This window comes from Bufo gargarizans, chromosome 9 (genome assembly GCF_014858855.1).
Source record: "Bufo gargarizans isolate SCDJY-AF-19 chromosome 9, ASM1485885v1, whole genome shotgun sequence".
Lineage (NCBI taxonomy): Eukaryota > Metazoa > Chordata > Amphibia > Anura > Bufonidae > Bufo > Bufo gargarizans.
Genome location: NC_058088.1, coordinates 174806989 through 174826848, shown reverse-complemented (window position 1 = coordinate 174826848; position 19860 = coordinate 174806989). Strand labels below are relative to the sequence as shown.

General features: G+C 51.7%; 1 protein-coding gene across 1 annotated transcript; it reads right to left on the bottom strand.

Annotated features, from left to right (window-relative positions):
* Nucleotides 1-3222: 3222 nt before the first annotated feature.
* On the bottom strand, nt 3223-6082 carry LOC122946810 (zinc finger protein 135-like). The gene is made up of 2 exons (XM_044306651.1): nt 5955-6082; nt 3223-5530 (listed from the first exon to the last, which is right to left on the bottom strand). Exon 2 carries the CDS (start codon nt 5514-5516, stop codon nt 4089-4091), a length of 1428 nt encoding a protein of 475 aa, XP_044162586.1. The 5' UTR covers nt 5517-5530; nt 5955-6082; the 3' UTR covers nt 3223-4088.
* Between the last annotated feature and the right edge of the window lie 13778 nt (nt 6083-19860).

The following is a 19860-nucleotide window of genomic DNA, read 5'->3' as shown; positions in this document are numbered from 1 at the left end:
TTCTACCAATTGGGTCGATTATTTTAAAGGTTTTTTAGGCCGAATTCTGGTATTCCATGGTGACTCCACACCAGAGCCAATACCATTGGGATTGCCTCCATTTGAATTAACATCACTTTGTTGCTGTTTTGATTGTTCTAACTACTGACTTCTTGTGTTGCTATCCATTGTTGCCAACATATGGAGGCAACTGTTTTATGCTGTTGATATTTTGTGCTGCTGTCCTTTACCCTTTCATTGATTGCTGACCTATAGCATAAATAAATATAATCTTCTTTGTAAGTACATGGTCGCGGATTTCTTTGAGTGTCCTGTCCACATTTTATATATTATCCCCTTTATTCGAGTGAGTGTTCTCGTTTGGACAGGAGCACCTACTTTGGTGTCCGGGTTTCCTAGTGCGATATCTTAACCGCTCATTTACATTCCCTTCAATGTTTACCAGGCACAGCGCTATACTTTTCATAGTGGCCATGCCCGGTATTGCAGTTCAGTCCAGTGACTTTCGGCGCCTCTGTATGGAGGCCGCGGAGGTCATGACTAGCCCTAGCATCCAGCAAGGCAGGAGTCATGTCTGGGTCACATATTCCAGTCCAAATCTAGCTTTGCTTTCCCTCTCCTTACTGGTCGGGAGGGCTTAGCTCCTACCTTCAGTGTAAGTTTCTTCAGAACAAAGTGCATTGCAGCTTCAGTCTTTCAAGGTGACAATCCCCCCCCCCCCTCCCCCCATGGTTTTAGCCTTTGTTTTATGTTTTCAGAATATCAGTTTGTTAAAAATAAATAAATAAATAAAATGAATAAATACTAATGCAAAAATATATATACGGCTGCTATTTCTATATTGTACTGTTTCGTCGCAGCTTTATTTTGGCGGGGTTGTGAGGCCAGAACTTATGGCATTTGGGGAGTTAATACTGAGACGTGGTACCCCACGGGTTCATCTCGCGGTTGGAGACTCTTGGAAGTTGGGTTATAATATCGTGCCGGCAGCGGCAGGCATATCGTTTTCGGAGTTATGTGTTATTATTTAATAGAGCGGTGGCCAGTTTAAATCCCGCATGCAGTGTCCGCCTGTACTTTAGGAAAATCCCTAAAGTCTAATAAGTATCGTGTTTGCTATCGCCTGTATGTGATGCATCCAGTGCGACGGTCATGTCCAGCGAGGTTCCTCCAGTCAACTGATCAACCATGGTCAGGGGCAGACTGGAAACTTAAAGTGGCCCTGGAATAAAATAACTAAAAGTGGCCCTATTTTGTAGTGGGGCCCAAATTGACAGAAGGCAGGGCCAGCAGAGCTAAATACCACAGTGCATCACAATATACCTCCCCAAAAATTCCCCCTCTCTGTCGTTCTGGTCTCCTACTCCAAGAGGGGAGCATCAAATCTTTACTTACCATGGCTGGAGGCCGTGAGAAGGGCTCAGAGAGCCCCCAAGCTTACCAAGCACAGCGCCGTACTTTGTATAGTGGCAGTGCTCGGTATTGCAGCTCAGCTCTATTGACTTGAATAGGCCTGAGCGGCATCTAGGTCATGTGACCGATGTACAGTGATGTCATTGGCCTAGGAAGAGGCTGCGGCATTTAGGGATGACCGGCAGGGGTCCTAGGTGTCGGACCCCCGCAGATCTGATACTGATGACCTATCCAGAGGATATTCCCTTTAAGCTGAACATTAGTAAGAAGAGAATGAAAACCAACGAATAATTAGGGTGTCATGGTTTAGAATGCCCGTCACATGATTCTACTCCAATAACGTGAATCTACAATTTCCGCAAACTTATTAAAGGGGTTGTTGGCCCATCTCAAACATTGCTGGCATACCGCTAGGACAGGGATCCGCTTCCCAGACTGAACGCTGCTCCTCTGCTGAAGTGAACTCGCAACATCCCGTCTACTGAACTGTGCTTACATTATGCGTGACTACAGTTCAGTAGACCTGCGGCGAGACGGGACGCTGCGAGTTCACTTCGGAGGACAGCTCCCACAAGGAGAGCGCTTCCCGGACTGAATTAGCTCATGGCCTAAAGGGGTTTCGCCTATACTGCGAAGTGGTGGGGTAAGACAAGTGAATATTGTTGTTGTTGTTTTTTTTCTTTTTACATTTTTGCAAAAATTTGGACAACCCCTTTAAGAAGAGGTCAGGTTCTCCAGGTTAGATACTGCAAAATGTCTCCTTTCTGCTATTCTATATGCAGAAACAAGAGAGCCACCCAAAGGTGGAAAACTATCCAGTGATGACCCATAAGATCAGAACATTTTTTATTAGTCTATAAAAAATCTTTTGGGGGGCATCTGTCAGCAGTTTTGTCCCTATGACACTGGCTGACCTGTTACATGTGCACTTGGCAGCTGAAGGCATCTGTGTTGGTCCCATGTTCATATGTGTCCGCATTGCTGAGAAATATGATGTTTTTATATATGCAAATGAGCCTCTAGGAGCAACGGGGGCGTTACCATTACTCCCAGAGGCTCTGCTCTCTCTGCAACTGCCGCATCTTCTCTACCTTGATTGACAGAGACATGCATGATGGCGTTTACACTGCCTGGTCTTATCAATCAAAGTGCAGAGGGTGCAGCAGTTGCAGAGAGATCTATGCCTCTAGGTGTAATGGTAACGCCCCCATTGCTCCTAGAGGCTCATTTGCATATAATAAAACATCATTTTTTCTCAGCAATGCGGACACATAGGAACATGGGACCAACACAGACGCCTTCAGGTCAGCCAGTTTCCTAGTTACAAATCTGTTGACCTTTAAAGTGTACAGACCGATTAAAATACTGAGAAAATTAAATATAATATTTGACATTATAAACATTTTTGTGCAAAGCCGAAAAGTGAAAGGTAAGTACCTCAAGTTTTCTATATGGCATAACTGAGAATGCCAGACCATGGTACTAGTGCTGACCAATGGGTTCCCATATGTGGCCTGTCAGTGAGTCATCCCATTGACAATCCCCGGTCATCTATAAGGGTATGTTCACACGGTCAGGTTTCCTGATGCAGTTTTTGGAAGTCAAAGTCATATAAAGGGTCGATATGACCTCGTTTTAGCTTCGTAAAACCTGACCGTGTGGCCATAACCTAAGCATACATTCCCACCACACCCACATTCAAAAAGCTTGTTAATTGGCCACAAAAATTGCTGGTAATACCACAGTTTACATGAAAAAATAAATAAAACACACAGCCTTAAAGGGGCAGTGACACCATTAAATGTTATTTTAATTCACGCTATTTAATTCAGTACTTTTGTAATTTACTGTGTTGCAAAAATGCCCAATTTCTCTTAATGTCCTTATAATAGCGCCCCCTGGTGTTTAATCTGTATAGCAATGTGCACGTCCACCTGCTGAGGTGGTCGCACATGCTCCGATCCATCCTTCAACTGCCACCGGCCCTATCTACTGTTAGAGGCTGTGACAGTTACAGACGATTGAGTCCGTTCTGACTAGACCGCATGGGATTATAATTTTTTTAAATAACGGGAAATCAAGTCACAGTGAACTTTCTCGTCTGTAAGTAGCCTTACGGGAAGAGAGCTGCACAAAAAAGGACAGGGTGAGAGCTTCGCAGAAAGGACACTGCCCCTAAGCACGGCCACTACAAGGACAACAGAGCTGGGCTTTCAACTACATCTTCTGTGTTAGGTCCAGCGCTTGCACCTGATCATGGGGGTGACAGATCTCCACTGGTCCATCCTAAGGATGGTTCATCACTATCTATATCCAAGAAAACCCCTTTAAGGGTTTGCGGCATAATGGACATTTATCGTCTAGCCATAGGATAGGCGATAAAGGTCTTATTTCTTTTGGCCCCACCGACCACTAGAATGTAGTATGAATGAAGGTCAAACATGCACAGTTCTCCATGTAAAGACTGTGGGTGGAGGAAGATAGTCGAGAGGCTGGAACAACCACTAATGTCCTTAAAAAACAGGTCCCAGTTCACATGGTTCTTGTAAATGAAGCACTCTTGCTGATAGAGTTACTATAACTCCCATCGTTTGTGGTAACAGGATGGTATCTGTGCAACTTAACACCCAAAAATTAGAATTTCCAGTGTACATTGTAGGTGGTTCTTCTACCAGTTAGACCAACACAACTTCTATAGAGTTGCCGTCATCAACATCTACTAAAGTCTCACTTTCCACTTGACGTTTGTGATAGGACTTTCTGTAAGGCACCTGAGAAGAAGTCTCATCGTTCTGCTGGTCTAACTGATCCTTCGCATGGACCTGCTGGTGATTCAAGAGATCACTGGAGTCTCGAAATGTTTTCCGGCAGGTCGGGCAGTGGTAACGTTGATCCCTGGTGTGGATCTGCTTGTGTCGGTGGAGGTGAGCGAGCTGTTGGAAAGTCTTACCACAAATGGGACAAATAAAGGGACGATAGCCTGTATGCATCAAGTAATGGCGGTGCAGACTGGAAATCCGGCTGAAATATTTGGCGCAAAGACTGCATTGCAGTTTGTCTTTAATGTGCTTGCCTTGTACGGAGTCTTCATTCATGGTAGACATGGACTGAGGAGAAGAGAACGTGATGACCTCAGGACTCTTCCGTTCATCCAGAAGCTTCTGCCTTGGCGATTTGGTGTAATCCCAGATGGGACACTGATAAAGCTTTTCAACGGTGTGGACACGTTGATGCTTTAACAAGTCACTGGTATCTCTAAAACCTTTGGAGCATACAGAACATTTGAATGGTCTCTCCCCAGTATGGACCAAGTAATGGCGCTGAAGATGGGTGGCTTGCCGGAAAGACTGATTGCAGATGTTGCAGGTGAAGGGTTTCTTGCCCGTGTGTATGACCGTGTGCTTCCTCAAATTAGAAGAATTGTTGAAGCACTTCTTACATTCGACACATTCGTAAAGTTTCTGCCCGGTTGGCCCAATCTTTAGGTGCACGGGGCGATGAGCGTCAAGTTCTTTCTTCGTAACAAACGATTTACTGCAGAAGGTACACTGAAATTCTTGAGGGATCTCCTCCTTCTCATGTGTTATGGTCAGACAATGTTCGGTTTTTGGGATTACTACAGGTTTTGCATGCTTTTCCCTATGCCTCCTCATATAACTGATGCGAGAAAAACTTTTTTGGCAGATGGGACAACTATAGGGCCTCTCGCCTGTGTGTACGCGAAAGTGAACCCTCAGTTCGGTAGAGTCCCTAAATCCCTTGGTACAGAAGGCACAACGATAGGGTCGCTCTCCGGTGTGCACCAAGTGGTGGCGGTCCAGCTGGGATTTTTGACGGAAGCTACTGCCGCAGACATCGCACACGTAAGGCCTTAGTCCTGTGTGGATGTTTTTGTGGCGCCTCAGGTTGGAAGCGTCAGAAAAGCAACGATTACACAAATCGCACTTGTACTGCTTGCGTCCCATCACTACCGTTGGCTGATTGCTGGAGACGCCCACTTTTTTCAAAAATTCCCCCATGGAAAAGGGGCTGTTATCCAGTTTGACTTGTGCCGCTTTCACGCTGTCAAGCATGTCGCTCAGACAGGAGGTGATCCCATCCATGATCTTGTAGTCTGCTATAAAAAAAACACAAAATGAAACAGTCATATAATAATAATAACAACAGCAGCATAAAGTGGATAAATGATCGTAATAATACTGCAAAAACAAGCTAGGTGTGAACAGAACTATCTCGTTAAGTTTCAGGAGACATAATCAATGCAGAAGAAGGTGAAACCTGGTGAGATGTGACCTCCAGGGTTGTCCTACTGATACAAGGCATATCTTTTGGGGTTTTTTTTGTGACTTTTCAGCTCCGAGACATTATTTTACTATTTTGGTGGCCCTTTAAGGAAGTGCATTAGCAATATAATAAAATACCGTAGGACAGCCTGAGGCTGGACACCAGTCCATAGGATCACATTAATCCCACAGGCGTTTCCCTGGTAACCCCAACAATGTAGGAGCCTGTCGTTGAGTCAGTGTGGGGCGGTGTATTACCTCTGATGGCCGCAGCAGACCACCTTAATAGACCCAGCCAGAGTTGACCTGCAGCAGCTGCATCCTCTGCTCCTCCTCAGTCACAGCTCTTCCTCCCCCTCTTCTGGGCACTGAACGGTGCACTCATGAGCTCACAGGAAGTTGTACGACATGTTACTACGGAACAGGGAACACAGCCCAGAGCATTAGTTCCTACTGGAGAAGATGACACCCTTCCTTACCAGTATAAGGGAGGACAGTGGCAGTCTCAGTCTGGAAAATGACTCTTGTAATCACTAGCAAAATGTTTTACATGTAATTTCACACATTTTGGAAAAGTTGTGACGGGAAAATCCTAAAAAAAAAATTCTAAAAAATGAATTGCTCAGTCATGGATAATTCTCAAGAGATTTGCAAGTAAAGTCAAGGAGCTGTTCAACCTCTATTTGCTTTTAAGTGAAACTGAATGATATGCGGCAAGACCACCGTAATGGCTCTAACAAGGGTCATCACACGACTTTTCAAGGATCCTGAACAGCAACGTTTCCCTGTATTTATATAGGGCACCCCCCCCCCCAACCCTTTCAGTTATAAGTAGTGTGAATAAATACAGATCCCAAACACCCTAAACTGATATAGTGCCCCCGACCAAACCCTATTAAAGGGAGACAGACCCCCGACCAGACCCTGTAAAGGGAGAGAGCACCCTGACCAGATCCTGTAAAGGGAGACTAGACCAGACCATGTACAGGGAGTCGAGCCCACGGACCAGATCATGTAAAGGGAGACGGGGCCCCCCAACCAGACCTTGTAAAGGGAGATGGGCCCCCGGACCAGAGCCTGTAAAGGGAGATGGGTCTCTGGACCAGAGCCTGTAAAGGGAGACGGGGCCCCGGACAAGACCCTGTAAAGGGAGACGGGCCCCCGGACAAGACCCTGTAAAGGGAGACGGGCCCCCGGACCAGACCCTGTAAAGGGAAACAGGCACCTGGACCAGAGCCTGTAAAGGGAGACGGGCCCCCGGATAATAGCCTGTAAAGGGAGACGGGGCCCGGGGACCAGACCCTGTAAAGGGAGATGGGCCCCCGGACAAGACCCTATATATAAAGGGAGATGGACCCCTCAACCAGAGCCTGTAAAGGGAGATGGGCCCACAGACCAGACCCTGTAAAGGAAGACGGGCCCCCAGAACAAACCCTGTAAAGGGAGAGAGGCCCCCGGACAAGACCCTGTAAAGGGAGACGGGCCCCCGGACAAGACCCTGTAAAGGGAGACGGGCCCCCGGACCAGACCCTGTAAAGGGAGACGGGCCCCCGGACCAGACCCTGTAAAGGGAGACGGGCCCCCGGACCAGACCCTGTAAAGGGAGACGGGCCCCCGGACCAGACCCTGTAAAGGGAGATGGGCCTCCGGACTAGAGACTGTAAAGGTAGATGGGCCCCCGGACCAGACCCTGTGGAGACAGACCCCCGGACCAGAGCCTGTAAAGGGAGATGGACCCCTCAACCAGAGCCTGTAAAGGGAGATGGGCCCACAGACCAGACCCTGTAAATGGAAAATGGACCAGACCCTGTAAAGGGAGACGGGCCCCCAGACCAGACCCTGTAAAGGGAGACAAGCCCCCAGAACAAACCCTGTAAAGGAAGAGGGGCCCCCGGACCAGACCCTGTAAAGGGAGACGGGCCCCCGGACAAGACCCTGTAAAGGGAGATGGGGCCCGGACCAGAGCCTGTAAAGGGAGACGGTCCCCGGATCAGAGCCTGTAAAGGGAGACGGTCCCCGGACCAGAGCCTGTAAAGGGAGACGGGCCCCCGGATAATAGCCTGTAAAGGGACATGGGCCCCCGGACCAGACCCTGTAAAGGTAGACGGGCCCCCGGACCAGACCCTGTAAAGGGAAACAGGCACCTGGACCAGAGCCTGTAAAGGGAGACGGGCCCCCGGATAATAGCCTGTGAAGGGAGACGGGGCCCGGGGACCAGACCCTGTAAAGGGAGATGGGCCCCCGGACAAGACCCTATATATAAAGGGAGATGGACCCCTCAACCAGAGCCTGTAAAGGGAGATGGGCCCACAGACCAGACCCTGTAAAGGAAGACGGGCCCCCAGAACAAACCCTGTAAAGGGAGAGAGGCCCCCGGACAAGACCCTGTAAAGGGAGACGGGCCCCCGGACAAGACCCTGTAAAGGGAGACGGGCCCCCGGACCAGACCCTGTAAAGGGAGACGGGCCCCCGGACCAGACCCTGTAAAGGGAGACGGGCCCCCGGACCAGACCCTGTAAAGGGAGATGGGCCTCCGGACTAGAGACTGTAAAGGTAGATGGGCCCCCGGACCAGACCCTGTGGAGACAGACCCCCGGACCAGAGCCTGTAAAGGGAGATGGACCCCTCAACCAGAGCCTGTAAAGGGAGATGGGCCCACAGACCAGACCCTGTAAATGGAAAATGGACCAGACCCTGTAAAGGGAGACGGGCCCCCAGACCAGACCCTGTAAAGGGAGACAAGCCCCCAGAACAAACCCTGTAAAGGAAGAGGGGCCCCCGGACCAGACCCTGTAAAGGGAGACGGGCCCCCGGACAAGACCCTGTAAAGGGAGATGGGGCCCGGACCAGAGCCTGTAAAGGGAGACGGTCCCCGGATCAGAGCCTGTAAAGGGAGACGGTCCCCGGACCAGAGCCTGTAAAGGGAGACGGGCCCCCGGATAATAGCCTGTAAAGGGACATGGGCCCCCGGACCAGACCCTGTAAAGGGAGACGGGCCCCCGGACCAGACCCTGTAAAGGGAAACAGGCACCTGGACCAGAGCCTGTAAAGGGAGACGGGCCCCCGGATAATAGCCTGTGAAGGGAGACGGGGCCCGGGGACCAGACCCTGTAAAGGGAGATGGGCCCCCGGACAAGACCCTATATATAAAGGGAGATGGACCCCTCAACCAGAGCCTGTAAAGGGAGATGGGCCCACAGACCAGACCCTGTAAAGGAAGACGGGCCCCCAGAACAAACCCTGTAAAGGGAGAGAGGCCCCCGGACAAGACCCTGTAAAGGGAGACGGGCCCCCGGACAAGACCCTGTAAAGGGAGACGGGCCCCCGGACCAGACCCTGTAAAGGGAGACGGGCCCCCGGACCAGACCCTGTAAAGGGAGACGGGCCCCCGGACCAGACCCTGTAAAGGGAGATGGGCCTCCGGACTAGAGACTGTAAAGGTAGATGGGCCCCCGGACCAGACCCTGTGGAGACAGACCCCCGGACCAGAGCCTGTAAAGGGAGATGGACCCCTCAACCAGAGCCTGTAAAGGGAGATGGGCCCACAGACCAGACCCTGTAAATGGAAAATGGACCAGACCCTGTAAAGGGAGACGGGCCCCCAGACCAGACCCTGTAAAGGGAGACAAGCCCCCAGAACAAACCCTGTAAAGGAAGAGGGGCCCCCGGACCAGACCCTGTAAAGGGAGACGGGCCCCCGGACAAGACCCTGTAAAGGGAGATGGGGCCCGGACCAGAGCCTGTAAAGGGAGACGGTCCCCGGATCAGAGCCTGTAAAGGGAGACGGTCCCCGGACCAGAGCCTGTAAAGGGAGACGGGCCCCCGGATAATAGCCTGTAAAGGGACATGGGCCCCCGGACCAGACCCTGTAAAGGGAGACGGGCCCCCGGACCAGACCCTGTAAAGGGAAACAGGCACCTGGACCAGAGCCTGTAAAGGGAGACGGGCCCCCGGATAATAGCCTGTGAAGGGAGACGGGGCCCGGGGACCAGACCCTGTAAAGGGAGATGGGCCCCCGGACAAGACCCTATATATAAAGGGAGATGGACCCCTCAACCAGAGCCTGTAAAGGGAGATGGGCCCACAGACCAGACCCTGTAAAGGAAGACGGGCCCCCAGAACAAACCCTGTAAAGGGAGAGAGGCCCCCGGACAAGACCCTGTAAAGGGAGACGGGCCCCCGGACAAGACCCTGTAAAGGGAGACGGGCTCCCGGACCAGACCCTGTAAAGGGAGACGGGCCCCCGGACCAGACCCTGTAAAGGGAGACGGGCCCCCGGACCAGACCCTGTAAAGGGAGACGGGCCCCCGGACCAGACCCTGTAAAGGGAGACGGGCCCCCGGACCAGACCCTGTAAAGGGAGATGGGCCTCCGGACTAGAGACTGTAAAGGTAGATGGGCCCCCGGACCAGACCCTGTGGAGACAGACCCCCGGACCAGAGCCTGTAAAGGGAGATGGACCCCTCAACCAGAGCCTGTAAAGGGAGATGGGCCCACAGACCAGACCCTGTAAATGGAAAATGGACCAGACCCTGTAAAGGGAGACGGGCCCCCAGACCAGACCCTGTAAAGGGAGACAAGCCCCCAGAACAAACCCTGTAAAGGAAGAGGGGCCCCCGGACCAGACCCTGTAAAGGGAGACGGGCCCCCGGACAAGACCCTGTAAAGGGAGATGGGGCCCGAACCAGAGCCTGTAAAGGGAGACGGTCCCCGGATCAGAGCCTGTAAAGGGAGACGGTCCCCGGACCAGAGCCTGTAAAGGGAGACGGGCCCCCGGATAATAGCCTGTAAAGGGACATGGGCCCCCGGACCAGACCCTGTAAAGGGAGACGGGCCCCCGGACCAGACCCTGTAAAGGGAGATGGGCCTCCGGACTAGAGACTGTAAAGGTAGATGGGCCCCCGGACCAGAGCCTGTAAAGGGAGATGGACCCCTCAACCAGAGCCTGTAAAGGGAGATGGGCCCACAGACCAGACCCTGTAAAGGGAGACAGGCTCCCAGACCAGAGCCTGTAAAGGGAGACGGGCCCCCAGACCAGAGCCTGTAAAGGGAGACGGGCCCCCGGATAATAGCCTGTAAAGGGACATGGGCCCCCGGACCAGACCCTGTAAAGGGAGACGGGCCCCCGGACCAGACCCTGTAAAGGGAGATGGGCCTCCGGACTAGAGACTGTAAAGGTAGATGGGCCCCCGGATAATAGCCTGTAAAGGGACATGGGCCCCCGGACCAGACCCTGTAAAGGGAGACGGGCCCCCGGACCAGACCCTGTAAAGGGAGATGGGCCTCCGGACTAGAGACTGTAAAGGTAGATGGGCCCCCGGACCAGAGCCTGTAAAGGGAGATGGACCCCTCAACCAGAGCCTGTAAAGGGAGATGGGCCCACAGACCAGACCCTGTAAAGGGAGACAGGCTCCCAGACCAGAGCCTGTAAAGGGAGACGGGCCCCCAGACCAGAGCCTGTAAAGGGAGACGGGCCCCCGGATAATAGCCTGTAAAGGGACATGGGCCCCCGGACCAGACCCTGTAAAGGGAGACGGGCCCCCGGACCAGACCCTGTAAAGGGAGATGGGCCTCCGGACTAGAGACTGTAAAGGTAGATGGGCCCCCGGACCAGAGCCTGTAAAGGGAGATGGACCCCTCAACCAGAGCCTGTAAAGGGAGATGGGCCCACAGACCAGACCCTGTAAAGGGAGACAGGCTCCCAGACCAGAGCCTGTAAAGGGAGACGGGCCCCCAGACCAGAGCCTGTAAAGGGAGACGGGCCCCCAGACCAGAGCCTGTAAAGGGAGACGGGCCCCCAGACCAGACCCTGTAAAGGGAGACAGGCCCCCAGACCAGAGCCTGTAAAGGGAGACGGGCCCCCAGACCAGAGCCTGTAAAGGGAGACAGGCCCCCAGACCAGAGCCTGTAAAAGTATACGGGCCCCCAGACCAGAGCCTGTAAAGGGAGGATCAGATGCGGAGTAAAAATGCGGTCGTGTGAATGGGACCTTATAAGATAGGAGAGAACAGTAGTATGGCTCCCATAGACACGGACCACAGGTCCACTTCTCACAGTAATCCATTATCTGGCAATGCATGTGATATATATGCTATGTAGATATGGTGTACAAGGGGTTAAATCTTCCCCATTACGGCAAAGTGATTATTGGTAGCTGCATTCCCACAACGGCTGTACCCAGGCAGTCCAAACGTGGTACAAGTACCCGGCTGGGCAGCGATGCAGGCAGCACTGTGCGCAATCAGATCCAAGCGACCGAACTGGGATCTTCACAGGTTTATGCGACTCAGTACAACCAAGGGGGTCTGGGTCTTGCAGCCGTCATCTTAAGATGTTGCTATATTACGGTGTCCTAATGCCCCCTTACCACGTGCAGCAACAAAAAGTCAGTGCAAGGCGGTTCTAGTTGTCCACAAGTGTCCCCTCGGGGGGAGGGAACGAAAAAGTTCTGATGTTCAAAGGGAAACAATAGAAAAAACTGTTGAAAACCACCTTTTTAGCAACTTTCCCCAGAACAGGTTTTATTAAATCTCTTAAAGAGATATTCACACTTTACCATGGATGGCAGTACCCATTTGGGGACCAAGCCAATTTTGACCTTAAAGTATGACTGCCATTTCACTACCAAAAATGAAATTCCTAACATATGTGATGCTGAAGGGAAGATATTCATGAAGTTTACTTTTCAGTTACTTTTACCTTTCTGATGTCTGTATTCAGCCCTTAACAACCCTATTTCTCTGTGCCTCTATTTCAGCATCTTCCTAAGATGGCCTCTGCTGCACTTCCTGTGAGGATCTTTGCCCTGTCCTTGAGGCCATCCTGTATTCCCCTCACTTCCCATAAGCCCCAGCTCTCCTCACATGAACTAGCAGGACCAATCAGAATGCAGAGAACCTCCCACCTACCCCAGAGCAGTGTGTATCCTCACATACAGCTAACCAGAGACAGACAAGACCAATCAGAACGCAGATAATTCCTCCACTACCCTAGAGCAGTGCGTATCCTCTCACATACAGCTAACCAGAGACAGACAAGACCAATCAGAACGCAGATAACTTCCCCCACTAACCCAGAGCAGTGTATCCTCTCACATACAGCTAACCAGAGACAGACAAGACCAATCAGAATGCAGATAACTCCCCCACTACCCTAGAGCAGTGCGTATCCTCTCACATACAGCTAACCAGAGACAGACAACACCAATCAGAACGCAGATAACTCCCCCACTACCCTAGAGCAGTGCGTATCCTCTCACATACAGCTAACCAGAAACAGACAACACCAATCAGAACGCAGATAACTCCCCCACTACCCTAGAGCAGTGCGTATCCTCTCACATACAGCTAACCAGAGACAGACAAGACCAATCAGAACGCAGGCAACTTTCCCCACTACCCCAGAGCAGTGTGTATCCTCTCACATACAGCTAACCAGAGACAGAGAAAACCAATCAGAATGCAGATAACTCCCCCACTACCCCAGAGCAGTGTGTATCCTCTCACATATAGCTAACCAGAGACAGACAAGACCAATCAGAATGCAGATAACTTCCCCCACTACCCCAGAGCAGTGTGTATCCTCTCACATACAGCTAACCAGAGACAGACTAGACCAATCAGAATGCAGATAACTTCCCCCACTACCCCAGAGCAGTGTGTATCCTCTCACATACAGCTAACCAGAGACAGACAAAACCAATCAGAATGCAGATAACTCCCCCACTACCCCAGAGCAGTGTGTATCCTCTCACATATAGCTAACCAGAGACAGACAAGACCAATCAGAACGCAGATAACTTCCCCCACTACCCCAGAGCAGTGTGTATCCTCTTACATACAGCTAACCAGAGACAGACTAGACCAATCAGAACGCAGATAACTTCCCCCACTACCCCAGAGCAGTGTGTATCCTCTCACTTACAGAGAGAAAAAGGCCTGCAATTACATTTGTTTTAATAGTCTACCTGCTATTGTAACCTGTGCTGCTTTCTTTCTGAAAACATCCAGTGTTGGGGGTGGGGGCAGCCAATGGCAGACGGGGACGAACCTCCCTACCGATGCTAGGGAGGATTGTCCCCATCTGCCATTGGTTGCTCTCCCCCAACACCGGATATTTTCATCCGTGCACGGGGAGAAGCAGCGGTGCGGGGACCAGGGTATATTCCATGTGGGGGGCCCGGCACATGAGAGGACATTTTATACTCTTGAAGAACCCCTTTAATATTCCCCTTTAAGAAGGAGAATGGTCGGGCAGGAAGCCTACGACTTCTGCTCTACCATGGGAATTATTGCTAACGACAGAGGGGCTTAGTGTGTTTTTTTTTTCCTGTCCTTTTTTTTGCAGATCCCCCAATTGGACGACTTCAGAGATCTGTTGGCCTACATCAATGACAGCATTTATTATTATTTTAATAAGATGGTCTTCGAGGGTTGTGTGTTTTATTTCAATAATTTTTTTTTTACTTTACTACTATTGCCTTAGTAATGGCCACTATCTGTGGATAGTGGATATCTGATTGACAGCGTTCGTTACAAAGGCAAGGCTTAATATTAGCCCAATTATTACCCCAGTACCACCAGGGGTACTGGGAAGACCTGAGTACGGTCCATTACCCGACCATGTCGTAATGGTCAGGTAATGGGGAAGCATCAGGCTGGTATTGTTAACCGCTTCCCAACACATGACGTAATAGTATGTGACATGTTGGGTTATTAAAGGGGTTGTATCATCTCTGACAATGGGAGCATATTTCTAGGATATGCCCCCATTGTCTGATAGGTGCGAGTCCCACGTCTGGGACCCGAACCTAATCCCGTAAACGCAGCCTTGAATGTCATGGAGGGTGCACCACTCCCATTAATTTCTAAGCGGTAGACTGAAATAGCCGAGCCAGCGCTTGGCTATATTCAGCTGCCCCATAGAAATGAGTGGAGGGCGGCCTCGCATGCGTGGTACGCCCTCTGTGACTTTAAGGGCTCATGCACACGGCCGTGGCCATATTGCGGCCCGCATACAGCGGGTCTGCAATATACTGACACCGGCCATGTGCACCCCGCATCACGGATCAAAAGCACTACGGAGCACTTCCGTGGGTTTTCTGTCCGTGCCTCCGCACCGCAAAAAAGTAGTGCATGCATTACTTTTTTGAGGTGCGGACCGTCACATGCGGATTGCAGACCCCATTCAAGTGAAGGGCTCCGCGATCCGCATGCGGCACAGCCCCACTGCAGCACGGGCCCGGCCAGCACACGGTCGTGTGCATAAGCCCTAAAGACTCCTTTTACAAGATTAGGTTCGGGTCTCGCAGCTATCAGACAATGGGGGCATATACTAGAAATATGCTCCCATTGTCAGAGATGATACAACTCCTGCTTCAGAGTGGGCGCCATAGCAACTGGGTACTGGCTGTACACAGCAGACACCTGGGCCTAATGCCCACGACCAGTGGTGATGCTGGTCCTGGACTTCTAACCCCTCAGATGCTTTGGTCAAACGTGACCAAAGCATCTGGAGGCGCAAAAATATAGAAGTGCGCAGGTTTTTTTTCTGTATTAAAACAGAAGAAAAATGATACATGTGTAGTATCGCCATAATCGTACTGCCCTGGAGATAAAAGTAATAGGTCAGTTTTACCCCCTAGGGAACGCCATAAAAACAAAACCCATAAAACTGTTGAGGAATTGCGTTTTTCCAATTGCACCCCATTTGGAATGTTTTTCCAGCTCCCCAATACATTTTATGCAATATTAAAAAACAAGCCTTCATACAGCTATGTGAGCGGAAAAATAAAAAATTGATGGCCACAGAAAGGCAGTAAGTGAAAAAACAAAAAACACACATGGGGCTCACAGCTGATTCCCAACAGCACCCCCCTCATCCTACACAGACCAGCAGCGCCATGACTGACACTACATTCCGCTGTTTTGCTGGGGATCGCTGGTTGTGTGAATGGTGGAAAGGGAAGCAGACTGCTTCCCTGCTTCACCGTTACTATCAGCTGTCTATGCCTCCATAGGACTCAGAGACAGCTGAGCTAAGGATACAAAAACATGGTGGAATAACAGCCAAGCCCTCCAGGTGACAGCCATAATGTTAGCTGATGGGGCCAAAGGGAGGCTCCTCCTCCCAGTGTTCTCCCCGACACTCAGGGCTGTGCTCCTCCTCCCAGTGTTCTCCCCGACACTCAGGGCTGTGCTCCTCCTCCCAGTGTTCTCCCCGACACTCAGGGCTGTGCTTCTCCTCCCAGTGCTCTCCCCGACGCTCAGGGCTGTGCTCCTCCTCCCAGTGCTCTCCCCGACACTCAGGGCTGTGCTCCTCCTCCCAGTGCTCTCCCCAGCACTCAGGGCTGTGCTCCTCCTCCCAGTGCTCTCCCCGACACTCAGGGCTGTGCTCCTCCTCCCAGTGCTCTCCCCAGCACTCAGGGTTGTGCTCCTCCTCCCAGTGTTTTCCCCAGCACTCAGGGCTGTGCTCCTCCTCCCAGTGCTCTCCCAGACACTTAGGGCTGGGCTCCTCCTCCCAGTGCTCTCCCAGACACTCAGGGCTGTGCTCCTCCTCCCAGTGCTCTCCCAGACACTCAGGGCTGTGCTCCTCCTCCCAGTGCTCTCCCCAGCACTCAGGGCTATGCTCCTCCCCCCAGTGCTCTCCCCAGCACTCAGGGCTGTGCTCCTCCTCCCAGTGCTCTCCCCGACACTCAGGGCTGTGCTCCTCCTCCCACTGCTATCCCCGACACTCAGGGCTGTTCTCCTCCCCCCAGTGCTCTCTCCGACACTCAGGGCTGTGCTCCTCCTCCCAGTGTTCTCCCCAGCACTCAGGGCTGTGCTCCTCCTCCCACTGCTATCCCCGACACTCAGGGCTGTGCTCCTCCGCCCAGTGCTCTCCCAGACACTCAGGGCTGTGCTCCTCCTCCCAGTGCTCTCCCCAGCACTCAGGGTTGTGCTCCTCCTCCCAGTGTTCTCCCCAGCACTCAGGGCTGTGCTCCTCCTCCCAGTGCTCTCCCAGACACTTAGGGCTGGGCTCCTCCTCCCAGTGCTCTCCCAGACACTCAGGGCTGTGTTCCTCCTCCCAGTGCTCTCCCAGACACTCAGGGCTGTGCTCCACCTCCCAGTGCTCTCCCAGACACTCAGGGCTGTGCTCCTCCTCCCAGTGCTCTCCCAGACACTCAGGGCTGTGTTCCTCCTCCCAATGATCTCCCAGACACTCAGGGCTGTGCTCCACCTCCCAGTGCTCTCCCAGACACTCAGGGCTGTGCTCCTCCTCCCAGTGCTCTCCCAGACACTCAGGGCTGTGCTCCTCCTCCCAGTGCTCTCCCAGACACTCAGGGCTGTGCTCCTCCTCCCAGTGCTCTCCCAGACACTCAGGGCTGTGTGCCTCCTCCCAGTGCTCTCCCAGACACTAAGGGCTGTGCTCCTCCTCCCATTGCTCTCCCAGACACTCAGGGCTGTGTTCCTCCTCCCAGCGCTCTCCCAGACACTTAACTTAGGGCTGGGTTCCTCCTCCTGGTGCTCTCTCAGACACTCAGGGCTGTGCTCCTCCTCCCAGTGCTCTCCCAGACACTCAGGGCTGTGCTCCTCCTCCCAGTGCTCTCCCCGAAACTCAGGGCCGTGCTCCTCCTCCCAGTGCTCTCCCAGTCATGGCTGTGCTCCTGTCATGGCTTAGAGGTTGTTTGCTGTGACACTTGCGCCGCGCATGCTGGTTGCCGGTAGCAACGTGTTGCTGTTTATGCATGTATGTGCGCTTTCCTTTTAAGGCTGTTTCCCTTCCCTTCTGGTGAGCACAGGGTTAAGGTGTGTGCTAGATGGAGCTGGGTGTGGCCTCTTGGCTCTTATAGTCTTGGTGTTGAGGTCAGATTCACTTCAGTCTTTATTGGGGCTGGATCATGCAATGCTCCTTTCTGGGCATTTCCAGCTGCCCTGTCCTTGAGGCCCATCAAAGTCCTTGCCTTTGTCTACCCTTCCCCATTGTTGTTGTGTGTTGTGCTACACTTATGGGTTGATGATTGTCTAGTTGTTTGTTCCATGTGTGGTTTGCCTTTGGTGTGAATGATCCCGCATGGTTGTAAGAAATGTCCTGTTTGTTGTATCTCTGGAAGGGGGTCCCTGGGGTTCCCCCGGAGGGGGAACTGCAAGACAGCAAGCTGTGGCTTCCAGTGAGTGATCTTGTCGTTCTGTTGTCTGTGGGCAACTGGCCACAGGACACTTACCTGCCGTTCTGTTGTTGCTTGCTGTCTCCTCCTTGTTAGTAGGCCTGTGGGAGACTCCGATTTATCCGTGTCGTGGATCAATCGGCCGTCTCTTATTCCTGACTTCCATATTGCAGGGACCGATGGGGTCAGTAGAGCCCAGGTTCCAGTGCATGAGCCCTCCAACCATCTGGGTACGCTCATGCATTTAGGAGATCAGGGATAGGATGAGGGTGGTGATAGGAGGCGACCTTCTCCTGGCCTACAGGCCTAGTGGCTTTCCTTAATTTCAGACTTTGGACGGTGGGGAGTTTTCCCCACGGTCCAATTAGGTAAAGGAATGGCAGAATTGTATATTTAATGCATTCTGCCATTCTACAAAAATAAATAAATCAATATCAAGGCTCTAGTATTGAGCCGAAACGTTGTACCACACGGGTGAATAAAGGAGTCATTTGTTCATGATCTACCGGAGTGCCGTTCATTTTCTGGACTATAGATTGATAGATAGATATATATATATCTATCTATCAATCTCAATCAGTGTTTAATGTATATTGATTTATTTATTTTTTAGAATGGCAGAATGCATTAAATATACAATTCTGCCATTCCTTTTCCTAATTGGACCGTACTGAGGAGAACAACCAAACACTATAAAACAAAGAGGAGATTAAAACAACAAAAAGAAAGTCACACTGGTGTACCGCAAGGGTAGCAGCTCATGCACAGTCGGCACCTATGCTTCCCAGGTAACAGCAGCAGATCCTTATGCTGCTGCTCTGAGCATCAGTGCAGGTGCCAGATTGCCAGGTGACGTGTCTGGCCCTGTCAATCAGTGGGGAGGGGGAGTCTCTTGAGCAGCAGGGCCATGCACTCGCTGCTCAAGCAGACTGATGGATGAACAAATTAGTTTTGTACAAATGTATTCGCTCATCTAACAGACACCATTCTTGGGAATACGGGAGCAGAGCATACAAAAGGAAGTTGTCAATTTAATTTAGGTTACAAATGCCAGCACTATGGGATCAGAGATTTTTTTCTCGATGAGAAAGAGTGCCACCTTTTGTACATGCAGATCAGCCACACTGACCTCAATAGCAACATAAACTCAGCCCTTTGCCTTAAAGGGGTTATCCAACACTATAAAAAATGTCCCCCATACACCCGGTCCCTCACACTGAATATACTTACCTGGCTCCCCGCACTGCCACTGCAGCTTCTCCCTGTGCGCGGATGAAAACAGGGGAAGAGCCTCCCTAAGCGTCACCCGCCATACTAGGGAGGCTCGTCCCAGTCCTAGGGGACCAGTGCAGGTAGACAGGAAAGTATATTCATTCTGAGGGGCCAGGGCGTAGGGGGAGCCTTTTTATAGTCTTGGATAAAACTTAAAAGAGGCTGTCATCTGAGACATTGATGGCATATCGCTGGGATATGCCACCAATGTCTGACAGCTGCAGGTCCTAGAGAAGGGACCTGCAGCTATCCCTAGAGTGGGGCCCACAAAGTAAATAAGGGAGCACCATGCAAGCGTGGCCATACTTCATTCACTTCTATGGAAGTCCCAAAAATTCGGCTATTTCTGGAGCTCCCATAGAGGTGAATGGAGAGCATTCCGCGCATGCGCTCTTCTTTGCTTTGCTTTTGGGGTCCCATTCTAGATATAGGTGTGGGTCCCGCACACATCTGACACTGGTGGCATACAGTGTCTCAGATGACATAACTAAGGCTACTTTCACACTAGCGGCAGCCTTCCCCGGCAGGATCTGTGCTGCCGCTAGTGCACGCATGCCGCCGGAGGTCCGCTCCGGCCCCATTGACTACAATGGGGGCGGGATGGAGTTCCGGTGGCAGCACGGCAAACATGCCGAGAGGCAGCCAGAATAAAACTACGACATGTAGCTGCTGCTAGTGTGAAAGTAGCCTACGTTGACACCTAACAATTATACCAAATGACACTGGAGCCGACCACAGGAACACCCA